General features: G+C 39.0%; 1 protein-coding gene across 2 annotated transcripts in view; it reads left to right on the top strand.

Moving 5' to 3' along the window:
* PROS1 (protein S) overlaps positions 1-20,408 on the top strand; it is an 84,001-nt gene extending 63,593 nt beyond the window's left edge. For both annotated transcript variants that reach the window (XM_039480566.2, XM_010338910.3), the window contains exons 10-15: positions 754-943; positions 6,340-6,507; positions 8,146-8,314; positions 12,707-12,858; positions 15,183-15,408; positions 19,113-20,408. In XM_039480566.2, the coding sequence (XP_039336500.2) occupies positions 754-943; positions 6,340-6,507; positions 8,146-8,314; positions 12,707-12,858; positions 15,183-15,408; positions 19,113-19,273 (1,066 nt within the window). In that variant the 3' untranslated portion in view covers positions 19,274-20,408. The remainder of the gene's footprint in view (positions 1-753; positions 944-6,339; positions 6,508-8,145; positions 8,315-12,706; positions 12,859-15,182; positions 15,409-19,112) is intronic.
* Positions 20,409-27,353: the final 6,945 nt, after the last annotated feature.

The raw sequence follows: 27,353 nt of genomic DNA, 5'->3' as shown, positions 1-27,353 counted from the left end.
TCTAGAGTATTAATAGCAACAGGTGTTGCCAACACTCAGATACCCTCAATCACATGGGCAGATGATATCTTTTAAATTTTCCGTCTGTGTATGCTACTACAGTGACTTAATGCAATTAGAGTTTTAGAAAAGCTAATAGATATATTTTAAGTTTTTAAATTTTACCTTTCTTACCACACATGAAGGCTTCATGATGTCTGGAGTCTTCCATATATTATCTTGTGGATCTCCATGAGTGATTCCTGACATGTAAAATTATAGGGAAAATTTGCGTTTTGATGAATAAACCAATCATGAAGTTGAAACATATTTTACTGATCACTTACTGATACAGCAAAAACAAAAATACAACCAAAAACCCACCATGTGTTAATGTTAGATTATATAGTGTATAAACAGGGCCAGGAGAGACACAGTATGCCTGATATCTATACATGTGTATTAATTCCAGCATTTGAAAGGTACTTTCAAAACGTATGCCAAAGAAAGATGACAAATTACCAAAGCATCTGTTCCCTGGGGAAAAGATTCCAAGAATAAGCAAGAAAATATATAATAACTTAATTTAAACACACATGGAGCCAGAGATAATACATGAGCAGTCTAATCCTGCTCTTCTCTTTTATTAATTCCAGAAAACGAAAAAATATTTGACTCTTTGTCCATATTACTGTTTGCCAGTACTAGAAAAAAAGAACAATACATTGAGTTTTCTGTATTTCTCACTGTTAAGGATCTCTGTCCATTGTTTAGATTTACAGCAGAATTTGATTTCCGGACATATGATTCAGAAGGCGTGGTACTGTATGCAGAATCTATCGATCACTCAGCCTGGATCCTGATTGCAGTTCGTGATGGAAAGTTTGAAGTTCAGCTTAAGAACGAACAGACATCCAAAATCACAACTGGAGGTGGCATTATTAATAATGGCGTGTGGCATACGGTATGTTTGCAGATTTCATCAATATCTTTCTGCTATGATGCAGTTTGTATAAAATCATAATTAATTTTTATAGTGATACCAAACCAAAATGGGTTTGGAGTTATCTGATGCTATATGAAGTATATGTTGTACACTGGAATTCCCTGAAACACTCTCACTTAATACATTAGAATTTATCTTAACTAAAATGAGATTCTCACAATACATTAGAATTTATCTTAACTAAAATAGTTGTTTTTAGTTATTTGCTTGAACTACCTTGTCTTTAACTTTTTACCTTTTAAACAATATTACCTTTTTTACCTTATTTAACTTTTTACCTTTTTTAGTGGCTGTTTGGTGAACTGTGGTGTTAGGAATTATTAGGCGACCTAACAGTTTTTTTGTTGTTTTTGTTTTTTTTTTTCTTTTTTTTGAGGCGGAGTTTCGCTCTTCTTGTTACCCAGGCTGGAGTGCAATGGTGCAATCTCAGCTCACTGCAACCTCCGCCTCCCGGGTTCAGGCAATTCTCCTGCCTCAGCCTCCTGAGCAGCTGGGATCACAGGCACGTGCCACCATGCCCAGCTAAGTTTTTGTATTTTTAGTAGAGACGGGGTTTCACCTTGTTGACCAGGATGGTCTCGATCTTGACCTCGTGATCCACCCGCCTCAGCCTCCCAAAGTGCTGGGATTACAGGCCACCGCGCCCGGCCTTTTTTTTTTTTTTTTTGACAGAGTCTCACTCTGTCGCTTAGGCTGGAGTGCGATGGCATGATCTTGGCTCACTACAACCTCAACCTCAGCCTCCTGGGTTCAAGTGATTCTTGTGCTTTAGCCTTCTGAGTAGCTGGTAGCTGGAATTACAGGTGTACAGCACACCTGGCTAATTTTTATGATTTTAGTAGAGACATGGTTTTACCATGTTGGCCAGGCTGGTCTCGAACTCCTGGCCTCAAGCTATCTACCCACTTTGGCCTCCCAAAGTGCTGGGATTACAAGCCTGAGCCACCACACCTGTCCACCATAACAATTTATGTAATTCACCACTGGTCAAAGAAAACTCTTCTCAATTGCCATTAATATTTTTTAAATTAAGAAGAAATAAACATAGTAACAAATTCAAAAAGGTAATTCAAATATAAGCATATAGATAAGTAATCCTTTAAAAAAAAATAGACACAGTGTCTTGCTATGTTGCCCAAGCTGATCTTGAACTCAAGAAATCCTCCTCCCACCTTGGCTTCCCAAAGTGCTGGGATTGCAGGCATGAGCCCTCATGCCAAACTTAGTAATCAATTTTTGTGCAAACAATATACAGTAGCAGATACCAGTGTGCTTAGAAATTAGCATTTTAGGCCAGGCGCAGTGGCTCAAGCCAGTAATCCCAGCACTTTGGGAGGCTGAGGTAGGTGGATCACCTGAGGCCAGCAGTTCAAGAGCAGCCTGGCCAACATGGCGAAACCCCATCTCTACTAAAAATACAAAAATTAGCCAGGAGTGGTGGTGCACTCCTGTAATCTCAGCTACTTGGAGAATCACTTGAACCCTGGAGTCGCAGGTTGCAGTGAGCTGAGGTTGCACCACTGCACTCTAGCCTGGGCAACAGAGCAAGACTCAAAAAAATAGAAGAAAGAAAAAATAGATTAGCATTTTAATTTAATCCTACATATAGACTTTATTCTAGTGATCAAGAACAGCACTTTAATCAACCAGATTAAAATGGGATTTTCCTGAAGAGATTACTGCTAGTTGGCAGTGGGGAGAAGTCTTTTCTGAAGCATAGAGTCATTGCTGTCGTCAGCAGAGGATAGCTGAGAGAAGATTGGCTTCACCTTAGAATGCAGTGCACAAAAGAGACATCTTTTATGCCTAGAGGAGCTGGCAAGAAGTTTGTGTTGATCTCGATCTATTTATGTTATTTATCTATTTATCATTATTATCATTATTATTTGAGACAGAGTCTTCCTCTGTCACCCAGGCTGGAGTACAGTGGCACATTCTCAGCTCACTGCAACCTCCACCTCCTGGGTTCAAGCGATTCTCCTGTCTCAGCCTCTCAAGTAGATGAGACTATAGGTGCTGATGCCATGACTGGCTAGTTTTTGTATTTTGAGTAGAGAATGGGTTTCACCATGTTGGCCAGGCTGGTCCTGAACTTCTGACCTCAGGTGATCTGCTCTTCTCAGCCTCCCAAAGTGCAGGGATTACAGGTGTGAGCCACTGCACCCAGCCAAGAAGTTTGTGTTGAGAAGCCATGTGAGGTCACCACTAAATTATTTTAGTCCTTCATTTATTCAGACATGCACTCATTTATTCAATAAGCTTTCAGTGAGTGCTTTTGCTGCTAAGTTCCTGAGTTCAAGGCATTAGAACTGTAGCAAGAGATTTTCCTTGCTCTAGCGCTTAGTACCTCACAGATAAGTAGCTGATGCTTCTTTGGGAAATAATATAGTGTAACATGAACTATGTTACAGTAGAGGTATGAACAAAGCACACTTGGGCAAAGATGTGGTGACTTTACAAATTATTACTTCTTATCTTTGATTATGGGTCTAATATTAATAGGAATTTAAATTGTAAATGTATCATAATTTATTTAGCAAAATACTTATTGAACACTTGTGTGCTAATCCTTATTCTTGGTGGTAAAGATACAACAGAGAATAAAACAAAGTCGGTGCTTACAGAGCTCGCATTCTAGTGGTGAGATGCGAACAACAAATGCATAAAAAAATAAACATGCCAGAGGGTTATTCATGTTATAAGAAAAAAGAAAAGCCAGGCAAGGACATAGAGAGTGATGATAGTATGCATATAGAATCAGGAAAGCCATCACTGATGAGATTGGATCCGAACTGAGACTTGAGAGCACGTGTCATGAGAAATACACGAGGGAATACAAAACGATTCTGAACCATGTGAACAGCAAAAACAGAATTTCTTGGAAGAGGATGTGTTTGGTATTCGAGGAATAACACAAAGTGTAGTGTAGCAGCGGGGGTGGGGGGAGTTGATAGAAAATGAGGTTAGAGGTCGGGCACAGTGGCTCACGCCTGTAATCCCAGTACTTTGGAAGGGCAAGGCAACCTAATCACGAGGTCAGGAGTTCGAGACCAGCCTGGCCAACATGGTAAAACCCCATCTCTACTGAAAAAAATTAAAAAAAAAAAAATTAGCTGGGTGTGGTGGTGGGCGCCTGTAGTCCCAGCTACTCAGGAGGTTGAGGCAGGAGAATTTCTTGAATCTGGGAGGTGGAGGTTGCAGTGAGCGATTGCACCACTGCACTCCATCCCGGGGGACAGTGCAAGACTCTGTCTCAAAAAAGAAAAGAAAAGAAAAGAAAAGAAAGTTAGAAACGTGGTCTGGAATGAGATCATCTAGGGCCTTGGGCGCCATGAAGAGGTGTGGATTTTATATGCTAAATGGAAAGGCCCTGGGTGATTTTGAGAAGGGACATGATCTAATTTGCATTTAAAAATATAATCAGGATCAGAAACTGATGGCTTTGTGGAAAGCAGATAGAGGAGAATGATAGGAGAACAGGATATGGAGCTAGGAGACTATTGCAATAACCCAGTAGAGAGAACACGGCGGCTCTGACTGGTGAGAAGTGGTCAGATTCTGTATACGTTTTTAAAGTTAAGCCTTTAATTCAAATTTTTGAATAAGCATAAAAAAGGGTTTTAAGGCCATGAAACTGGTTGTGTTGACCAGTGGTTTCAAACACTGTCTCATCCAATACCTGAAAATATATAATGCTCCTTTACTGTTCTGTAATGAAATGTGTCAATAATGTAAATTACCTTCGTGTATACCCAGTTGAAACCAACACAATGCTCTCATTATTACATTCATATCAATAAATAAAAGGAAAGGAATTTATAAGAAAATAATACCTATTTCAGTATATAAGTACTCAACTATAACCACAATACTTATCACAGCTTGCTTCTATACACAGACTAAAACAGCTATACATGAAGATTAATACTGGGGTGTTACATCAGCAACTCAAATACCATTAAGTGCATAAATAGTGTTGCCATTGGTAATATTGATTTTCCAAAGTGGTGAGAAGTTCCTGGTGAAGATATGAACAAAACAAATATCAATCTGTTTAGTTTTCAAGATTATTACACTCTTGAAAAACTTAATGAATGCTAAAGTAGTGCAGCAAACATTTTGTGCATACGTATCTACAAACTCAGACAGTGGTAAGCATGAATAGTCCCGACATGAATCCCTAGCAGGGATGTTCAGAAGATTTTAAGAATACTTGACATTTTCTTATTAATTGTGCATGACGAGCTTATGTACATAATGCAGATTGTCTGTCATCTTGCAATGCCAGCCTGGCCCCTGCTCACTGTGACAAATAAAAGTGCTCTGCACCTCCAAACTTTCCAAATGCCCTGGAGTGGAGTCACAGTGAACCACTGAAAATACTTGCATGGCTACAGGAGAAAGGTCTGCACCCTCAGCCGTGGGAGGGGAGGATCCGGCAAAGGAGGCTGAGAAGTAGTAGTTAGAGTGCAGAAGGAGAAGCAAGCAGGGTCAGGTCTTGGCGGCTAAGTTAAGAAAGTGTGAAGGAGCAAATCGTTGTTCAAATGCTGCTAATTGGCTATATTAAAAAAGGAGTGTTGACGAATTTTAAATCTGTGTTACTAAATTTATTTTATGTTGGAGGATAGTTTTCCCCTCCTGTAACAGTGTTTTAATATGCTTATTGTCTGACTCCTATTATTGGTTAGTAAGTGAAGAGTTTGCACTTGGAGTGCTGTAGTTTTACATGAAGCGTTCTTCAGATTGCTTTTGTGGGAGGAATTTTGATTGTTGTTTACCCTTATTTGAAACCTTTTCTAAGAAACCCAGACTACTCTCAAAATTGGAAAACTCCAACTTAATTTACGCAGTTTTTTTCTTACTACCTCAATCATTTTTTAATTTTAAAGGAAAAATAATTTGTGGGCAATTAACAGAATACTGGACATACTGATTTTTCTTCCTTTATATTAAGAACTTATTTACATGATTGACTCCATATGTGTATTGTCAGACAATTGCAAAATAAGACCACTTAAAATTTCCCTAAGATAGAATGGCTCACTTAACTGTTAATTTTCTAGCAGCCTGGGATTGAAAGATATATAATTAGATGTTTAACAGAATAGTTTTTTTTTTTTAACTTTAAAGTATGGTATGCTTTTAATTTTTGATCAAGTGCTTTCACCCTAAATGCTTTTTTATCACATTTATTATAATTTGACATTCCAAATAAGTTGTAACAAATTAATAATTACATTAAAATGATTACAAAAATATTTTATTGGAATAATAACAGAATTTTTAGATTTCAATGTTTCAAATGACATGTAGTAATGCTTGGTTATTTGGTAATTTTTCTTTTTTAATTGTAGGTGTCTGTGGAAGAATTAGAACATAGTGTGAGCCTTAAAATAGCTAAAGAAGCTGTGATGAATATAAATAAACTTGGACCCCTTTTTAAGCCTGAACATGGATTTCTGGAAACCAAAGTATACTTTGCAGGATTCCCTCGGAAGGTGGAAAGTCAATTCATTAAACCGGTAATGATCCAAGCTTCTGTCATTCATCATGGATGAATTCCTTTTGTCTGTAAAATATTTGAAGATGTGTTTTTCTGAGAGTCAATAGAAGTTGTTTTGCTAAGCATACTAAGTGTGACAACTTGAAATGATCATGGAAAAATAACATTAGTGACCCTTGAAATTATATTAATGAAACAAGAAAACGATGTGGTAGTTTTGTGTTCATTTAAATATCCAGCATAAATCATGAAATGGCCTTCTAAAAATCTCAAGTTAACCCCTGAGAATCTTAACACTGCGGTTCAGTATTAACAACACGATAATCCACCCTGTCTTTAAACATATAAATTCACATGTTTAAGTCCAAAATTATGCTATTTTGAAGAAGCCAAAGGACTTTCTCAAGTTTATTTTTAGGACTTATATTCGAGAGCTAAAGCATAGCACATAAGGTGGAAGTTATTATTAAAAAAGTACCTCTTTACTGAGGGTACAACTATAGCCTGTCATAAACTGAAATCAGATGTAGTAGCTATTTTTCTAAATATGATATTTGTTTAATAAATATAGAATAGGTTTTACTAAAGAGACTAACCACTGTCTTCAAAGAGTTTCAAAAATTTCATTTGACATCACAGACCTGCCAGATACACTTGCTGATTTAATTTAAATATTTACTGTCTTATATCCACCTTTCACTCCTGGCAATTTGTAGTTACTGTAACTTTTAAAAGATTTCTATTATATATTAAATATGAATTAATTAACCCATGTCGACATGAATAGACCTGTTGTTTGAAACTTAGAAAATAAGACACATTAAAAGTAAAATAAATTATTCAAAAAGTATCAGTCGTTTATTACATGGCTTTTACATGTCTTGAGCCTGGTGGGATGCTCGATGGAGGCTAAAGAATGCAAACACTTTTGTGGCTGAAGAGACTTAGAGTCTGATTGGCAAGACCAACCCATATTGTAAATGCCACTAAAGAAAAACAAGGCTGGGGGTGGTGGTTCATGCCTATAATACTAGCATTTTGGGAGGCCAAGGCGGGCAGATCACCCGAGGTCGGGAGTTCAAGACCAGCATGGCCAACATGGCAAAACCCCATCTCTACTGAAAGTACAAAAATTAGCTGGATGTGGTGGTGGGCCTATAATCTCAGCTAGTCAAGAGGCTGAGGCAGGAGAATCGCTTGAACCTGGTTGGCAGAGGTTGCAGTGAGCTGAGATCGCACCACTGCACTTCAGCCTGGGCAACAAGAGCGAGACTCCATGTCAAAAAAAAAAAAAAAAAAAAAAAAAAAGAAAAGAAAAACAAGGTAGCTTAGAGCCCAGGGCCACAGCTAGAAGCAAATACAGAACTTGAGAGCAGAAAAGTTAACACTGGATGACGTAGGAGAAGCAGGTAGAGCCTGAAGTGGTAAAAATCGTTAAGATCCCATTGAGGGCTTGTGATGGTATAAGCTTGCTTGTACTGAAAAAGACTGTCCATCTGAAGAATACTTTGAAAAGAAAAACTTAAATAAAATACAAACTATTTTAAACTATCATCAAAGAAAGGATCTTCTTTCCTCTAAATGAAAGTCTATACTCATAATTAGCCACTCGTTTAAGTTTAAAATGCACTCCTTGACCTGTATTTTAATTTGTTAGATTAACCCTCGTCTAGATGGATGTATACGAGGCTGGAATTTGATGAAGCAAGGAGCTTCAGGAGTAAAGGAAATTATTCAAGAAAAACAAAATAAGCATTGCCTGGTCACTGTGGAGAAGGGGTCCTACTATCCTGGTTCTGGAATTGCTAAATTTATCATAGATTATAGTAAGTGACTTTCCGTTTATTTTCTCATTAATGAGTAAATTTATTCATCAACAAACAGTAATAATTTCTTTGGTGAACAGTATTATCTACTGTGTGCCCACTGTAGTCTTATGCTTATTCATACTATTATATATCTTTTACAAAAATTTTGCAGTGTATTGAGAAAAATAGAAAAACAATGTGCGTATGTTGTTATTTCAGGTTTATTGCTACATAGCCTGATTCCCTTTGGGTAAATTCAATTGACCGACTTTAAAGTTCACTGATTTCTCACTCGTCTGGAGTCTATCAGTAAATGCATCAAAAAGATCCATCATTTCTAGCATTTCGATTTGATGCTTTCTTAAAATTTCTTCCTCTCTGTTGAAATTCCCTACTGCTCACATTTGTCTAGCTTATGTACTGAGCTTTCAACATATTCACCATAATTATTTTAAATTCCCTGTCTGACGGTTCCGACTGTGTTATAATCCGGGTCTGCTCATTTTGTTTGCTTTGTCCCTTGACCAAGTGTTGTTTTTCCTGCATCTTTGTGTATCATACAATTTTTGGTTTAGAGGTGGGTATCTTATGCATAACAGTAGAGACTGGGATAAAGAATATTTGTGTCTGGAAATGAGCACACTTCTTTTGCTAGGCTTTCAGTGATGGGATTGAATCAGTCTAGTGAGGATTGAGCTGCTTGTTTTTTTTGTTGCCAGGATTACCCCTAATGCACTACAGGTTTCAAATTTTTTAAATATTACCTTCTGCGTAGAATAAGGGAATGGTTTGCTAGCAAGTTTTTTTCCCTCCCTCCCTCCCTCCCTTTCTCCCTCCCTCCTTCCTTCCTTCCTTCCTTCCTTCTTTTTTGAGACAGAGTCTCATTCTGTCACTCAGGTTGGAGCACAGTGGCACAATCTCAGCTCACTGCAACCGGTGCCTCCCAGGTTCAAGTGATTCTCATGCCTCAGCTTCCCAAGTAGCTGGAATTACAAGGGTGCCCGGCTAAGTTTTATATTTTTAGTAGAGACAGGGTTTCACCATGTTGGCCAGGCTGGTCTCGAATGCCTAACCTCAGGTGATCTCCCTGCCTTAGCTTCCTAAAGTGCTGGGATTTCAGGCTTGAGCCACTGCACCTGACCTGGAGAATTTTCCTTAATAGCTGATCAGCTACTAAGTTTTTCATCATAGCAGCTCAATTTTAGGTATTCCCTCATAATATGCCTCAAGAAAGTATCTCTCCCACTTGTGTCTCTCAAGTGCCTTGCCCATCACCTGCAGAGTGTGCTTGTTACTTGACATTTGTTAACATGGCGGAGCAGACCTGGTGTTTGGGGAAGCATTCTGTGTTGTTCTGGTACAAATTCACTCTTAGGCAGGTGTTGTATCCCTGGGTCTCCGGAGTGTGGAATTTTCACCGTTCCTCTTCCCTGACTCTAACCAGCAGGGGAGATGTCTAAGGATCAGGACTCAGGATGTTTTCCTGCTCCTTCTCCATGATCTATAGCTTTGTTTTTTCATAATCTGTAGTTGCAGTGAGTCTTCATATGTGTCCTCATGACCACACTTGTTGCCTTTCTCCTGGCTGTGAGCCTTTTGTTGTGTATAGGAGACCAAGAAGAATCTAGATGAAGCTTTGTGCCTTTCCTGTAGCTGGTGCTGCTGTCAGGACTGCATTAAGAGAGAGACTTTCTAGGGTCTCAATCCCTGCAGTCTGTTTTCTCCTGAGCACAGTAAGGTCTGTGGAGAAGAGCCTGTGAATCAGCATGATTTTTCTTTGTCTCTGCAATTTCTAGGGTTTCTTTCTTTCTTCTTTCTTTCTTTCTTTCTTTCTTTCTTTCTTTCTTTCTTTTTTTTTTTTTTTTTTTGAGACAGAGTCTCACTTCATCGCCAGGCTCCAGACTGGAGTGCAATGGCACGATCTTGGCTCACCGCAACCTCCACCTCCTGGGTTCAGGCAATTCTCCTGCCTCAGCCTCCCGAGTAGCTGGGATTACAGGCGTGCGCCACCATGCCCAGCTAATTTTTGTATTTTTAGTAGAAACGGGGTTTCACCATGTTGGTCAGGATGGTCTCGATCTCTGGACCTCGTGATCCACCCGCCTCGGCCTCCCAAAGTGCTGGGATTACAGGCGTGAGCCACCGCACCCGGCCAGTTTCCAGGGATTCTAAACTCTTACGTCAGCCCCCACATGGACTTCAGAAAATTGTTTAAAACTTTACCTGAATTATTTTTTACCAAATAGCACGGCATCTCCTGTGGACCCTGAGTCAGAAAGTGTTCGCATTCTGGCTCTCCTTGGAAACACCTGTCTTTCTTTAGGTTTCTGGTTAGCCGGTTACTCTGCAACCTCAGCTCTTTGATAGTTCCAAGAAAAGCTGTGTTTATGCAGGTAATTTGGCTTTTGTTGTTGTTTTAAGGGTGGGGTTAGTGCTCTTTCCAATTTTCTGCAGCCTAACTAGAGCAGGGAATCTTGCCATACTGACCCTAGATTTTTAACCTTCACGGAAGTAAATAATACTTCTGTGAACATCCTAAAACATACATCCTTCTACCTTTATGTGATTGATTATATGGAAGAATATTTTAGGATTAGATTATCTCTATCAAAGGTTGTGTTGCCCAGTCAGTTTCCAAACTACTGGTCTCAAGTGATCCTCCTGCCTCTGTGCTCAGCCCTTTTCACTACATTTTTAAGGACAAATTTTACACTAATGATTTATCTTTTTCTAACATAAATTAATACAATTCCTAGCTCTGTTCTGCATATGAAAGATTGTTTTTTTTAAAGCTATAAATGAGGATTAAATTAGGATAAAACTAAACCCACAATGATTTGGCCAAAGAAAAAAAATCCTAAAAACGTAATGAAAATTAGAGTTATATTGTACCTAAAAAATTACCTAATAAGTAATTAACCATTTCATGGATAATTTGTAATTAATATTTAATGTTACATTTTAACTTCTATACATTTGCATGTTAATTTTAGTTTGTTAATATTCTCTGTTAAATTTACTTATTTCAAGATAAATACTTAGGTGATAGAAATTCCAGTTACCTTGATTTGAGCATTACACATTATATGCCTGTATCAATCAAATAACATATGTATACCAATATGTGTACAATTATGATATATCAATTAAAAATTACTTATTTCACAATGATCACATATACACTTTTTTTTTTTTTTTTTTTTGGAGACAGAGTCTCGCTCTTTTTCCCAGGCTGGAGTGCAGTGGCATGATCTCAGCTCACTGCAACCTCTGCCTTCCAAGTTCAAGCGATTCTCCTGCCTCAAGCCTCCCAAGTAGCTGGGACTACAGGTACACACCACCATGCTCAGCTAATTTTTTTTTTATTTTTTTATTTTTTTATTTTTATTTTTTAGTAGAGATGTTTTGCCGTGTTGGCTAGGCTGGTCTTGAACTCCTGAACTCAGGGGATCTCAAAGTGCTATGGTTACAGGCATGTGCCACTGCACCCGGTCTATATATTTTTTTCTTCTGGGTGGGAATTACAGGATTATAATGAAAAACTTAGTGGCATTATATGTGGCTAAATGCAAGCACATCTTGTCAAAGGAAAATCATTTTCCTCACTCACAATTACCCTTTTAAAGGTTCCAAATGGTATTTGGGCTTTGCTATATGTTACATCATATTAAATGAGGAAGACTTCATTCAGATTATGAACTAGTATTTTTAGAAATCCATCTACTCTGAAAGCATTAATTTAGCAAATACCTATTGAGTGACTACTGTGGAAAACAAAGCGATGATAGAGACATATACCTAGAGCTAGAGCTTGTGCTTTAGTGGGATAGACAATTAACCTAGTAATTGAGAAAGAGAATGTGAAGGATTATGAGAAGAGAATCCCAAAACAAGGGTTTCCACTCTGATGTCAAAAACAAATGCTGATGTTAGTGTATTTCTCTAGTATCAAACTATCCAACTCTCCTACGTATGTAGATCCTATGAATGCTTTGTAGTGATGATGGCAACTGTACCCAGAATCTCCAAAAATTATTACAGTGAATGTGTTGAACTTTCAAATGTGTGCTTCAAAATATAACCACTCTATGATCTGAGCATTGGTGAATGTGCAAGGGAGAAGGAAGCTCTGTTAAAGAGCAAACAGGGAAAATCTGTAATCATCCTTAAACACCACAGTCCAGAATTCTCTTCTAGGAAGAACGGGAAGATGGGACTCAACTATTGCTTGCCCACCTAAAAGCTTTTCTTTTGTTTTGCTTAGGTTATATAGATCATTGAGAAAGGGAACGAAAATATTTAGTATTACACAAGATGGTTTTGAATATTACCAGGATCCTACTAATAATAATTCCTTCCAGGGCACTTCAGGAATGCTGTGATCACCCTCTGTTTCATTCTTTTATGTAGATAATGTCTCCAGTGCTGAGGGTTGGTATGTAAATGTGTCTTTGAATATTCGTCCGTCCATGGGCACCGGTGTCATGCTGGCCTTGGTTTCTCATAACAACACGGTGCCCTTTGCTGTGTCCTTGGTGGACTCCACCTCTGAAAAATCACAGGTAACTTTACTCTAAACTTATATGAGCCTTGCTTTTCATTTCATTTTTTAAAATGGATATAATAGCAGTATTTATCTCAAAGGACTACTTTGAAGATTAAATAAAGTAACTTATGTAAAGCAGTTGGCACAATCTCCAGCACATCATGAACTCAAAAAAATGTCTATTACTGTTACTTGTTTTGCTGGCATATTTCCAAGGTCTGAATGAAGAGGTAAGGGGAGGGAGAATTGAAAAACCTACTGCAGTTTTACCTGAGATTAGGCAGATTCTCACGAAGGCTGCTTGGAGCCATCCGAGTGCATAGAGATCCACCCTTATTCAGAATCTTTGAAGTGTCGTGGGAATTAGTCTGTACTGTCAACATAGAAGTTTGTCTAATTACAGTGTCAGTTATTCAAGTGCTTAATTATAATGTTTTGTTCTTTCCTGCACGCTTAATCTTTTCTCCCATGAGTAAGTTAGGAAAAAAAGAGAGAAAGTTAAAACCAGCCCACTTGGGTTCTTACTGGCAAATGTTATTTGAAATTAGGAGGAAGAACAGGAAAAAGCCTTAGATGAAAGGAAATATGAGGGTTATCGGAAGCTCTGTGTTATTCAGACTTCTATTAGAGGGTAATAGTTCTGTCTATGTGCCATCCACAGTGGATTCCAACAAGTTACAGCAAGAAACTGGTGTTAATGCCAAGGCTGTCTCGGATGGTGTCAGTAGAATTTAACAAGAGACCGATGGTTAAATAATGTCCGTTGTAGTAACAAGTGATGCTGTTGATTCAGGGAGGAGGATGGGGAAGCTTCTGGTGGTTAACCTTAAGTAACCTAAAAATATCTGATGAGGTTTTTTTGTTTGTTTGTTTGTTTGTTTTAAATCTCCTTTCTATAAGGAGCTTAAGGAGCTTTCTACATTTGGATTTCAGCGGTTTTTTGTTTGCTTGCTTTTTATTTTGAGACGGAGTCTTGCTCTGTCACCGAGGCTGGAGTGCAGTGGTGTGAACTTGGCTCACTGCAACCTCTGCCTCCCAGATTCCAGCCATTCTTGTGCCTCAGCCTCTGGGTAGCTGGGACTACAAGGACACACCACCTCGCCCAGCTAATTTTTGTATTTTTGGTAGAGACTGGGTGTCACCATGCTGGCCAGGTTGGTCTTGAACTTCTGACCTCGTGATCCACCCACCTCGGCCTCCCAAAGTGCTGGGATTATAGGCGGGAGCACGACTCCCGGCCTGTTTTTTCTTTTTAAACACAATGGAATTCCTATCTTCAACAGCACATTCATACCGTGGAAGATGTTAACACGTGCCATGTCTTTGATACTTATTTTATCCTTTTAGTGTTTGCCTCCATGGTTCCTTCTTTGCATGCCAGATTTCCTTCTCAAGGTCTATGTGCAATATTTCATAACATTATTCAGATACCACTGATCATCCTGGAGCATGTTCTTTATTGACCAGCTCTTTTCTTGAATTTAAGAATATGGACATGTACAGCACAGTAACAGATTTTCTCAAGTAGCCTATATTTGCAAAGCATAGTCTTTCACTTAAAATAGATATGTTGGATACCTAAATAAGCATTTCCAACTGTATTTTTTGTCATCTGGGACTCGTCATGACTTCTGTCTCCCTAGTTTTGATTTTATTTTCTCTTTCTTACTTTTTACATTTCCTCTATGCCACATAAGCTGTATGAAGACGTAACTCTCAACAAGTTGAATAATTTAGATGTAACAGCAGTCTGAAAAGTTCAGCAGAATGAAAACATTTTCTTGGTTGAGAATCTTCTGGTAAATATTCTGTAACTTACTGCTGGCAATCCCTGGTCTTTCTTTCTCAGTGCCTCTTCACTTATGTAGTCCCAAGTCTATAGGATTGATTGTGTGGCACAAAGAAACCTTTTAGTCCTGCTGGCATATGCTTACTAAAGCATTTTTGATTTTACAAGTCTTTCTTCAACAATGAGTGATTCAACTCCTTCCTTTTTCTTATGTAAACTTGAAAATTAGGAAGGCTTATAAACAGAAAGATACTGCTTAAGACACTACTGTTGGTAACACAACTCTGTTGTTTGACTGAATTTTCAGAAACCAGTATTCACGTCTATCTGAGCTAAACTTAGAGGTTGTAAAACTAGAGTGTATTTTAAAATTTAGTCTTATAAGTTAGTCTTATGATAATTAGTAATTTTTCACTTAAACTTAGAGGCTCTATCATACATTTTCTTTCCTTATTCAGATTTAGTTTTTGACTTTCAAAAACTCAAAAGTAACTCTTAAGCAGCATTCCCCCTACTCCTTACTTATATTGAATCTTTGCTCCGCTCTTCAGGATATCCTGTTGTCTGTTGAAAAGACTGTCGTATATCGGATACAGGCCCTAAGTCTATGTTCCGATCAACAATCTCATCTGGAATTTAGAGTCAACAGACGCAATCTGGAGGTGTCAACACCACTTAAAATGGAAACCATCTCCCACGAAGACCTTCAAAAACAACTTGCCATCTTGGACAAAGCCATGCAAGGGGAAGTGGTCACTTACTTGGGTGGCCTTCCAGGTATCTGCTTACTTTTCTTCAATTTAAAAAAGTATATTTCAAATCAAATTAATAATATTTTAAATAGACAATTTTAGTAAAAAAGCATCAGAAGGGACCATAAAATCCAGTATTCAATATTCTTTTTCTATGGGCTAGTACTGACGTTTGATTGGCACATTCTTGTTTCCTTTAGTTTAAAAATGTTGAACTAGCCGGGCGCAGTGGCTCACGCCTGTAATCCCAGCACTTTGGGAGGCAGAGGGGGGTGGATCACGAGGTCAAGAGATCGAGACCATCCTGGTCAACATGGTGAAACCCCATCTCTACTAAAAATACTAAAAAAAATTAGCTGGGCATGGTGGTGCATGCCTGTAATCCCAGCTACTCAGGAGGCTGAGACAGGAGAATTGCCTGAACCCAGGAGGTGGAGGCTGCAGTGGGCCGAGATCACGCCATTGCACTCCAGCCTGGGTAACAAGAGTGAAACTCTGCCTCAGAAAAAAAAAAAAAATGTTGAAGTAAGACTGACCAAGTTTTGCAGCATTTGGTATTCCAGCCAGAAAGAATATGTTATTTTATTTTATCATTACAATAATCTTATAAGTTTAATATTTGTTCTTCAATGTATCCATTATTTATTTAATATTTATGCATCTATTATTTGGTTCATGTATCGTTTATCCAAATTTTATTAAGACCTTATGTCTCAGGTGCTCATGACACAGTAATAAATAAATATGGTCCCTGATGTTAAGGCTTTTATTATCTAGTGGCAGAGAAAGACATTAGGCAACTAATTAGGAAAATATCAGAATAATTAAAATTGTGATCACTTTTAGGAGAGAAAAGTGTGGGTTGCTTTGAGAACCTGAAAATGTGGACTTTTCACCTGGTTGTGGGGGCCAGAAGCAACCACTCTGGATAACAGACTAAACCATAAATCTGATGTTGAAAAGGTTAAATAAATTCAACCAGGTGTGGGAGTGGGGATTGGAATTGTCACGCAAATAAAATGGTCCATGTGTGGGCCAAGCGGAAGGGGATGACACGCTGGAGGAGTCTATCGGAGATCAGTATGGTTAAGGCATGTTGAGCGAGGGAGATGGTAGTGTAGAACGAGGCTGTGAACTGGCTGGTTGGATGGGCTGCTTGTAGACCTAGTTCAGGGTCCTAAGTCTTATAATGAGAGACATGGAACTATTAAAAAGTTTAGACAAGAAGGAAGTATAGCTATATTACAATTTTAAAAATTCACTCTGCGTGATGGATGGAGAGGGACAGGTGGGAGACAAAGGTGGGTGCGATTGAGATGATCTTCAGTAATCCAGATGAAAAAGCAGGGTCAAGAGTTGCAGTGTCTAAACTGCCTTCAACTGCTGCAAAACAAACAGTCTGGACACTGTTCAGAGTGCTTCAAATATAGCCACTTGTTTAATTTTCAAAATAGTCCTGTATGGTAAGTGCTGTTATTATCCCCATTTTACAGATGAAGAAACTGAGGAAGCTGCAGGGATAGGGTGATAGCAGTGAAGATGATGCATGGTGAATAGATTGGAGATGTGTGTTAGAAACAAAATTAATAGGATTTAATGACTGAAAGACAGGTATAAGGATGATTCTTAGATATCTGGAATGAGCAGTTGCATGGATGGAGATTTCATTTACCAAGATGGAGAAAACTGGAGGAAAAGCAGATTTATCTTTAACCAAATATTGGAAAATAGGAAATTCACACCAATATTTCACTTTAAATGGAAAACTGAGGCAGAAAGTTCTTTAAAAGCATTTTCAAATACCATTGCAGTTTATTCTCATGGAGAGAATTCTGAGTTTGATGTCTGGACCTCTAGCGACCCTCAATTTATTGCTTAAACTGCTAATGGTCTTGATTTCCCACATATGGAAATTGTCTCTGGGATTTTGGGAAATAGAAGTAAATAGGCTCTAAAAAACTATAGGTAAGTAGGTAGGTGATAGATAGATAGATAGATAGATAGATAGATAGATAGAAGGAATTAAGTAGTGAGCATGCCTAATTATTATGGAGCAAAATTATACTTCAAATGAATAAATTCTATATTGAAGTCTACCTACTGCCTCATCCACAAGTTAGTTGAATGCAAATTAGGAAATCAAACCAGCAGTTTAAAAGAAGTAGAATTGTCAAAATTTCAGTGGTTTCAGGTCTTTGGCAACAGCACTGAGGACGAATTTCAGGCAAAATGTCTTGAGAGAAAAAGTGGGAAATATTTGAGAGTAGCTAAATACTGGGATATCAAGAGTATAAACTGTGGGATGGATAAATGATTAATTGTATGCAAAATAGGTGTGTTAAATTGCATGTGAAGATTAAACTCAAGAGAAACTGATGATTTTGAGTAATTTTTTTCCTCAAAAAATGAAAAGTGGCATGATATATGTGGTTTAGTCCAACTTGAAAAGGATTCTTTACAAATGCTATGAGGTTTCTTTTTTTGTTTTGTTTTTTGTTTTTTTTGAAACGGAGTTTCTCTCTTGTTACCCAGGCTGGAGTGCAATGGCGTGATCTCGGCTCACCACAACCTCCGCCTCCTGGGTTCAGGCAATTCTCCTGCCTCAGCCTCCTGAGTAGCTGGGATTACAGGCACGCGCCACCATGCCCAGCTAATTTTTTGTATTTTTAGTAGAGACGGGGTTTCACCATGTTGACCAGGATGGTCTTGATCTCTTGACCTCGTGATCCACCCCCCTCAGCCTCCCAAAGTGCTGGGATTACAGGCTTGAGCCACTGCGCCTGGCCAATATAAAGGTTTTTTTTGGGGGGAGCAGGGCATGAAGTACTGAAGACGAAGAATAAGGACTAAAGAATATCCGTTGTGAGTTAAGATTAATGGAGAGGAGAGGCCACAAAAAGAGGAAGCAAGTAGATAAATGGGAGGGATTTTTTTCTCTCTCTTTTTTTAAAGGCTAATCAAGTGAAGCAGTGGAGTAAGGAAGGAACAAAGAAATCTGTAACTGGTTGTGATCAATTAATTGTAAATACCACTGCATTCGGACCAGCCAATGGGTGGTTTTAAAATGAGTCACAGTTCTTCGGAATCAAAGGGTGTTACTAAATACTAAGTTTGATAAAGAAAGGGTAGAAAGGTCCAGAGGCCTTAAAATGACCCTATACTATTCACTGAGGAGTTAATAAAAGTGTTATTTTTAAGAACCCAAATATTACATCAAAGTGTGTCCTCTATTATGATCTATTGTATGTTCAACCAAAAACTATTTATTTGGAAAAATACAGAAATCTGCTTTTATTCCAACAATAATAGAAGAGCCATATTGGTCATGGTATTTAAAAGAGATTTCCAAGTAGCTTTAATTTGGAGCTGAAAAAAATGATTAACCTTCTTAAACTTGCTCTAATTTAAAGAGAAAATATGTTATTTGTGTAATAAAAATAGAATATCACAAGAATATGCTTGTTTCTACCCTTCCTCAGATGTGTTTAAGTTTAAATGAAACTAATTGTGTTTATGAAGTCGGAGGAACTCATGACATGCTGAATTCAATGAAGTACAATAACATGGATATCGGAGTCAATGTCTATTTACTGAATAGAATTTCATTATTAACTTTTTCTTTAGGATTAGAATTTGGTTGGAAATAGGAAGTCTAAATGACTCCTCTCATTGTAAACAAATAAGATGCTAAAAGTCTTGGACTAATAGTCTAATATTCTACTTTTACAGATGTTCCATTCAGTGCCGCACCAGCGAATGCCTTTTATAATGGCTGCATGGAAGTGAATATTAATGGTGTTCTGTTGGATCTGGATGAAGCCATTTCTAAACATAATGATATTAGAGCTCACTCATGTCCATCAGTTTGGAAAAAGACAAAGAGTTCTTAAGGCATCTTTTCTCTTCTGATAATACCTTTTTCTTGTGTATAATTATATGTATGTTTCAATAACAGCTGAAGGGTTTTATCTGTAATGTGCAGCTTTTGATTATTTTGTGGTTCTTTCCTGGGATTTTTGAAAGGTCCTCTGTCAAGGAAAAAGATTCTGTTGTGATATAAATCACAGTAAAAAAAAAAAAATCTTACTTCTCTGGCTGTCTAGAAATAGTGAAACAGCAATTTTAAATTTGATTTTTTTGCCTACAAATGACAGTTTCAATTTTTGTTTGTAAAGCTAAATTTTAATTTTATCATCATGAACTGGTGTCTAAATATCTATTTTCTTTAGAAGGCAAAGAAGTAAACTCAAACAAAAGTGCATGTAATTAAATATTATTGACGATAGGTAGATGCTATTTGGTTGGTTTTTTTTTTTTTATGATGAAAGCAGAAGAGATGGTGGCATATTAAATCTGAATTGAATGGAGGGTCTTAATGCCTTATTTCAAAACAGTTTCTCAGGGGACTAGCTTTGGCTTCATCTTTCTCTTGGATGGCTTCACATTTAAACCAGTATCTTTATTGAATCAGAAAACAAGTGGGACAAGTTTTCCTGAGAGCAGCACAGTAATCTTGCGTCCTGTGAATTGCAGTCTGTCGGGATGAGACATCAGATTATGTTGGATAGGTGTGGAAATCTGAAGTGGGTACATTTCTTAAATTTGGCTGTGTGGGTCACATAAGAGCTACTTTAGAAAAGACAGAATTTAGGGATGGAAAGGAGAATGAGCATATGTGGGAGTTTATAGTTTTCCTTGAATCCAACTTTTAATTGCCAGAGTAAGTTGCCAAAATGTGATTGTTGAAGTACAAAAGGAGGTATGAAGCCAGAATAAATTTTAACAAAGGAATAAACCACAGAGGAATATAGTGAATATTGTGTCTTTGTAATCAAAAGAAGTAAGGAGGTAAGATTGCCACCTACCTGCTGGTACTGTGATGCATTTCAAGTGGCAGTTTTATCACACTCGAATCTACTATTCACAGCTGGGTGTATATCAGATGTTTCACTGACAGTTTTCAAAAATAAATTCTTTTCACTATATTTTATATCACTTGTAATAAATTGGTATATAATTTTAAAATGCATGTGAATATCTTTATTATAGCAACTATTTGAACAAAACACAAAATTATGTAATAGACATGTAACTCTTCATACGACAAAGTAGTTGTTCATTTAAAAGACAGATCAAGCTCAAATCTTTGAATAATAGTTATGGGTTGGGTGGTAGACTGGAACTCAGAAGGTGAAGAGAAGCAAAAGTAACATGTGTGTTTTGACACATCCCAGAAATTGTCTTGCTGGATGTAATTTTTCTCCCAACTGTCACCAGGTACTATGAGGGATGCTCACACATGGCTCAGAGAGAGTCTAGACCTGTGGCTAAGAACCTTTGATTGATGTTTAATTTCCAACATTGCCAAGGAATATAGATTCCTACTTTTTAAAGAGTTGGGGAGTACAGTAGTTTTATGAAGGCAAAGTGGATATTTAGTGCCATTTCAGCTCTGTATAGTGAAAAAAAATCCAAATAACAGGGCCATTACAGAGTCCCTTAGAACTCACCTTTTGAAAAAGTTACCCTTTTACTTTTAGAACATGTTATGTGACATGGTAATAGAACTTACCATTTGCAGTAGCCAGTGATGGATCAGTAAAAGCAATGGTTAATCTGTAAGAACAGGACTATTCACCTCATTTCTTCTGTCTGAAAGTATAATTCCAGTTTCAGTCCCTATATGTCAGTATAATTATTTCTAATTTTCTTTTCATTCTAGAATTAAGGAACTCATGGGATTACTCGAAAGAGGACTTCTTCATATGAATTTTTTTTTTCCACAAAATGATTGCCTATTTATTTTTGCATTTCCCTAGACCTTTAGTTACTATCATCAGTGGGAAATCTGATCTGAAATAATTTTATTTCAGATTTCATCATGTTGCCATTAATATTGATTTGGGAGATGTCAGAGTCCCTAGAGACTCAAAAGACAAGTGTGATCAATTTCTAATTTATTCATTCAGCAACAAATATTTAGCAAGCACCTACTCTACTCTGTGCATGTGGAGTCAAAAGCAGTAGAATGTCAGAGGGTAGAGACTCAAAAGACAAGTATGATCAATTTCTAATTTATTCATTCAGCAACAAATATTTAGCAAGCACCTACACTACTCTGTGCATGTGGAGTCAAAAGCAGTAGAATGTCAGAGGGCTGAACTCAATGGAACAGGAAGTCACAGTACTCAAGCTGGCCCTTGGTAGTCCTCAGGTTCCGGCTCCGTGGAGCTACAAAGCAGCTCTTTTCCGGTCATCCTAAGAAATTGAAGTGATAAAACTTTTGGTCATTGCTCCTATGTCAGAGTAGTTTTCTCCTTATGAACAAGATTGTTTTGACAGTGGTCTTGGACATGGGTTTCTTGCTACAGCAAGCTTTGAGTTTTCAAAGAACTTATATATGAAAATTGGATCTTCCGTGATAGAGACATTGCTTAGGGGTTCATCTAGTGCTGTGCAAGATAACCTCTAGCTGTCTTGTATTTGCAGAATGTGAACGTCAGGGGGAGTTATCTGGGCCAGCATACACGGGTTTGGGGTACATATTCTTTTTTTTTTTTTTTTTTTTTTGAGACGGAGTTTCGCCCTTGTTACCCAGGCTGGAGCGCAATGGCGCGATCTCGGCTCACCGCAACCTCCACATCCTGGGCTCAGGCAATTCTCCTGCCTCAGCCTCCTGAGTAGCTGGGATTACAGGCACGCGCCACCATGTCCAGCTAATTTTTTGTATTTTTAGTAGAGGCGGGGTTTCACCGTGTTGACCAGGGTGGTCTCGATCTCTTGACCTCGTGATCCACCTGCCTCGGCCTCCCAAAGTGCTGGGATTACAGGCTTGAGCCACCGCACCCGGCTACATATTCTTAATAATATAAACAGTGCAAGGCCAGATTATGAGGTCAAACTGACAATGGGAAAAGATTGAACCAAGATATGAAGATAACAGTGTCAGAAATAGAGGTGAACTGAGTATGGGGAAGTTTGGAACAAGTAGCAAACCAGTGAGGTTGGGGCGTATTTCCTGAGCCATTACTCTGTCATGCTTTGGGCATTCCATGGTATAGCAGTTGTCTTTTTGTTTGTTTTGTTTTGTTTTGAGACAGAGTCTCACTCTGTCGCCAGGTGCCAGGCTGGAGTGCAGTGGTGCGATCTTGGCTCACTGCAACCTTTGCCTCCCGGGTTCAAGCAATTCTCCTGCTTCAGCCTCCCGAGTAGCTGGGACTACAGGTGCACACCACCACACCCAGTTATTTTTTTTTTGGATTTTTAGTAAAGACAAGGTTTCACTATGCTGTCTTACTTGTGGATAAGAATGGCATTTCATGAATTTACAGACTGATTTATGCTAACCGACTTGCCATAACAAGCTTTCCCCAGAGAGTACCCTATTTTCATGAGAAAGAAATTGTAAAGTAATATCTGCAATTTGCTAGTGATTGATTCTCTTTTCTGCTCAAGTTTCAAACTGTGAAAACTGGAATCTCATTCTATAACTGGGAAGAACCACTTGATACATCAAATTCTTCTTCAAGTGGATTTGAAGAGGAGAGAGTGGGCTTTTTGTAAACTGACATAGGAAGAATCTGGCATTATTATCTGGAGGTTTCAAATAATAAATACTAAAAAATTAATTTAAATAAAGTCAAATTGAACACTTGGACTGCTACTGGAGCTTCCGAAGACGAGCATCTTCCTGAGCCAACTCAGCATGTACAGAGTGACCACAGGGGGCTAACAACTGGGTGATGTGAAAAATACACATGGTCTTAGTCTGCCTCGAACATGTAGCCAGCAAGTTGCAAAGAGCCAGGATGTCTGGGTTGAGTCCATGCCCAATTTCGAAATGACACTCTTCCCATATTCTTACTAGTTATCCCAGCACGTAGTAAATGGTATATAATTGGAATGAACAAATCCAACAAATCTAACAATTGATTGGATAGAAATAATTCTGTCTCCAGCTGTACATATAACTGGCTGTGTCATTAAGTCTCAGTTGTTAATATTATCACTTTAACATTTTGAAGATGAGAAAGGATATTGTTTAATTGAGTTAGACAAATGCTGACACCGACTCCGAACACTTAGATGATTAGAAATGTGGGCTAGAAACAATCCTGAGAAAACCGTGGAGCAAATATCTCGGCACTGCCGTCAACTTACTCAGTTCAGGGGGCAGCGGACACATGGACAGCAAGTTACAAAATGAGCCTGAGTTTGGTAAAGACTGAAATGCAGAAATAAACACTTGCAGGGGGTTCTGGAGAAGGAGATATGGATTCTAAACAGGAGCTCAGTGAGGTGCTATTTAAATGAGGCCCCAAAAAGACGGACGTGAATTTCTGTTCGCTTCCCTGCCTCCAAGTCCTGTCTTGGTGATCATCCCCCACAGGGCTTGCAGATTCTCTCACACACAGATACCTGATTTTACTGTAGTCCTCAGAAATCTCTTCTCTTTTCCTATTGATTATTGCATGAGGTGAAAATAATTAACCTTGGCTTTCAAGGGGTTTCGTTGTTTAACCCGTAGATCTAAACCCAGGCTTCTTATTAGATTCATTGGCCCTTTTGCAGACAACTCGATCAGAAGATTCTCATGGAAACCAGAGTTACAAACCACAGATTCCATGTCTGTGGGTAGCTCTCTAACCTCAGGCACTTCTCTCCTTGCCGCTCCTGTCTTCTGTACACATGTGAGGGGTGTGCATACATGGTGTGCGTGCACACACACACACACACACACACACGAACAGACATAAAGCCAAAGACTGAGTTAAAAAACGGGACAGGAGAAAGAAGAATAGGGAGGGGCAGGTGTGTGTGTGTGTGTGTGTGTGTGTGTGTGTGTGTGTTTGAGAACAAAACCAGGAGGGGAGAAAAAGACAACAAAGAGAAAACAAGAAAGGTGTGACAGCGGATGCAGTGAAAGGTTTGGTAAGATAGAATTGAGAATGAGGGAAAGAGGAATAAAGAATATAGAAAGCTGGCCGGGCGCGGTGGCTCAAGCCTGTAATCCCAGCACTTTGGGAGGCCGAGGCGGGTGGATCATGAGGTCGAGAGATCGAGACCATCCTGGTCAACATGGTGAAACCCCGTCTCTACTAAAAATACAAAAAATTAGCCGGGCATGGTGGCACGTGCCTGTAATTCCAGCTACTCAGGAGGCTGAGGCAGGAGAATCGCCTGAACCCAGGAGGCGGAGGTTGCGGTGAGCCAAGATCGTGCCATTGCACTCCAGCCTGGGTAACAAGAGCGAAACTCCGTCTCAAAAAAAAAAAAAAAAAAAAAAAAAAGAATATAGAAAGCTACTTGATGAGGAGGGTGAAGAGGAGACGGAGAAATAATAGAAAAATACATGAATTATCTACTTTTTGGTAAACAAATAGGAGTCAAGAGTGACAAGTTGATGCCCCAGAGAGAGACTAAAGAGAGACAGAGATAGTGAAGTAGAGATAGAAATGAAAAAGGAGAGCCCTAAAGAGTGAAAGAAGAGAGAAAGAGAAGAGACCAGATGAGATGTAAGAAAGAAGGGAGGGGCCAGGTGCAGTGGCTCACGCCTGTAATCCCATCGTGGGAGGCCGAGGCCAGTGGGTGGCTTGAGCCCAGGAGTCAGAGATCAGCCTGGGCAACGTGGCAAAACCCTGTCTCTACAAAAAAATACGAAAAAAAGCCTATGGTGGCACATGCCTGCAGTCCCAGCTACTCGGGATGCTGAGATGGGAGAATCACTTGAGCCAGGTGAGGTTGAGGCTGTGGTGAACCATGATTGTGCCACTGCACTCCTGCCTAAACCCTGTCAAAAAAAAAAGGAAGAAAGAAGAAAGAAAGAAAAGAAAGAGAAAGAAGAAAGAAACAGAAAAGGAAATAGGAAGGAAAGAAAGAAGGAAGGCAGAAAGAAAGGCAGGCAGGCAGGCAGGAAGTGGCTCACACCTGTAATCCCCAAATCTCGGGTGGCCAAGGTGGGAGGACTGCTTGAAGCAGGAGTTCAAGGCCAGCTGGGTAACAAAGGAAGTCCCCACATCTACAAAAATAAAAACGAAGTATGAAAAAAAAGTTGACTGGGCACGGTGGTGTGTGTGCCTGTGGTCCCAGTTACTTGGGAGGCTGATGCGAGAGGGTGATTTGAACCCAGGAGTACAAGGGTGCATTGAGCTATGGTCATGCCACTGCACTCCAGCCTGGACAACAAAGTGAGACCCTATCTTAAAAAAGCGAAGAGACAACAAAAACCCCAAACGCAAAAAAAGGGAGACAGACACAAAGAACAAATATAAATGGAAAGAAAGAGGGAAAGATTTCCAGATTGCAGACAAGAAAAGAGGAAGAGATTATAAAAGATATAATTCAGTGATTGAGAGAGAGAGAGAGAGAGAGAGAGAGAGAGAGAGAGAGAGAGAGAGAATGTGTCCTGAAAGACAAAATACAAGCTAGTGGAAAGTGATTTTTAGAAAACAAAAAATCCAGAGAAGAAAGAAATGATGAGGAAAGACACAGGATAAATCACAGAATCACAAAGGCAGAGATAAGGAAAGGGAAAGTGAGGCAGGAGGAAGAGGGTCCTCAGCTAGCTTATCCAGGGCGAGGCTGCCACCTTGACTTGCTGTGAAGATGCTGCCCCTGTGCCCTGGAGGAGGAGCTGTTGGTACAGTAGCTGTAGACAGCACACGCCGCAAATTATCTCTGACCTTCTTGGTCATCAAGGAATCCTCTGTAGGATGGGACAGGAATGATGACCTTGTGGCATTCTGCCAGGAATGGAGGTTGTGGGGAGCTTGCAGCCACTCATCTCTGTCTTATTCCTGATCTCTTTGGGGCTCAGCCAGTTAACAACAAACGGAGCAGTCAGTGATCGCATTGGGAGAAATGCAGAGTAGAAAGGGTTCTCCTGAACACGTGATGAGTTTCATGCTGAAAATTGAATGACAAAAACATTTAAACTGACTGCCATACAACAAGCCCAAGCATCGTCGGTGGTGGCTGGCACACTAGTGGTGATCTAGAAATACAAATGGGCAACACCCGGGGTGGCATGAGAGAAAAATCCAGCAGGATGTCATTTACTAGCTTGTGAAGACTACGGGATTAAAGAGAGTGGCATATGCATCCTATTATGTGAAGGAAGATGCTTGCTTGGACTGCACTCTGTAGTAGAATCGGTCATTGAGATAATGCTGTAGCTACCCTCGATATTTGCTCAGTACCTCCTTGGAGGGTTTTTTTCTCAATTTCAAACATTCTTCTGACTTTTATATAGCTCAAGAAATATGTAGAATAATTATTCTAAAAGTTTAAATATTTTTTTCTTTTTTTCTGCAAGAAACAGATTTTTTTTTTTCTTTTACTTTAAATTCTGGGATACATGTGCAGAACGTGCAAGTTTGTTACATAGGTATGCATGTGCCATGGCGGTTTGCTGCACCCATCAACCCATCATCTAGGTTTTAAGCCCCACATGCATCAGGTATTTGTCCTAATGCTCTCCCTCCCCTTGTCTCCCACCCCCTGACAAACCCTGGTGTGTGATGTTCCCTTCCTGTGTCAACGTGTTCAAATTGTCCAACCCCCACTTAAGAGTGAGAACACGTAGTGCTTGCTTACTTTCTGTTACTCTGCTCGTTTGCTGATTTTTAAAGAATCTGCTCAGAGCTTAGAACTGGGTGCTCTTGAAAACATTTGACAAATGTATACCCAACTGAAAAGAGTGGCTTTCAAAAAAATTTTGATCTGGGACAAGCCAATTTGAGTGAAAGCTCCTATTCCTCATATCTGTACTCTTCCCTCTGATGTTTCAAATATATATTCTCTAGGAATGTCTTAGAAACCAAATATTTGTAGCTTTTAAGCACTCACTAGTTTTTCTCTCATCAGCTCATCTGAACTTCACAAATAATCTGTTAATGAAGCATGATATCCAATCCTATATCCTCCTTCCTGCCTGCCCTCCTTGATTTCTAGAAAGAAAAACTAAGCCTT

Source organism: Saimiri boliviensis, chromosome 18 (genome assembly GCF_048565385.1).
Source record: "Saimiri boliviensis isolate mSaiBol1 chromosome 18, mSaiBol1.pri, whole genome shotgun sequence".
Classification (NCBI taxonomy): Eukaryota; Metazoa; Chordata; class Mammalia; order Primates; family Cebidae; genus Saimiri; species Saimiri boliviensis.
Note: the sequence above shows the minus strand (reverse complement) of the source record. Positions and strands in the feature narration are given on the sequence as shown.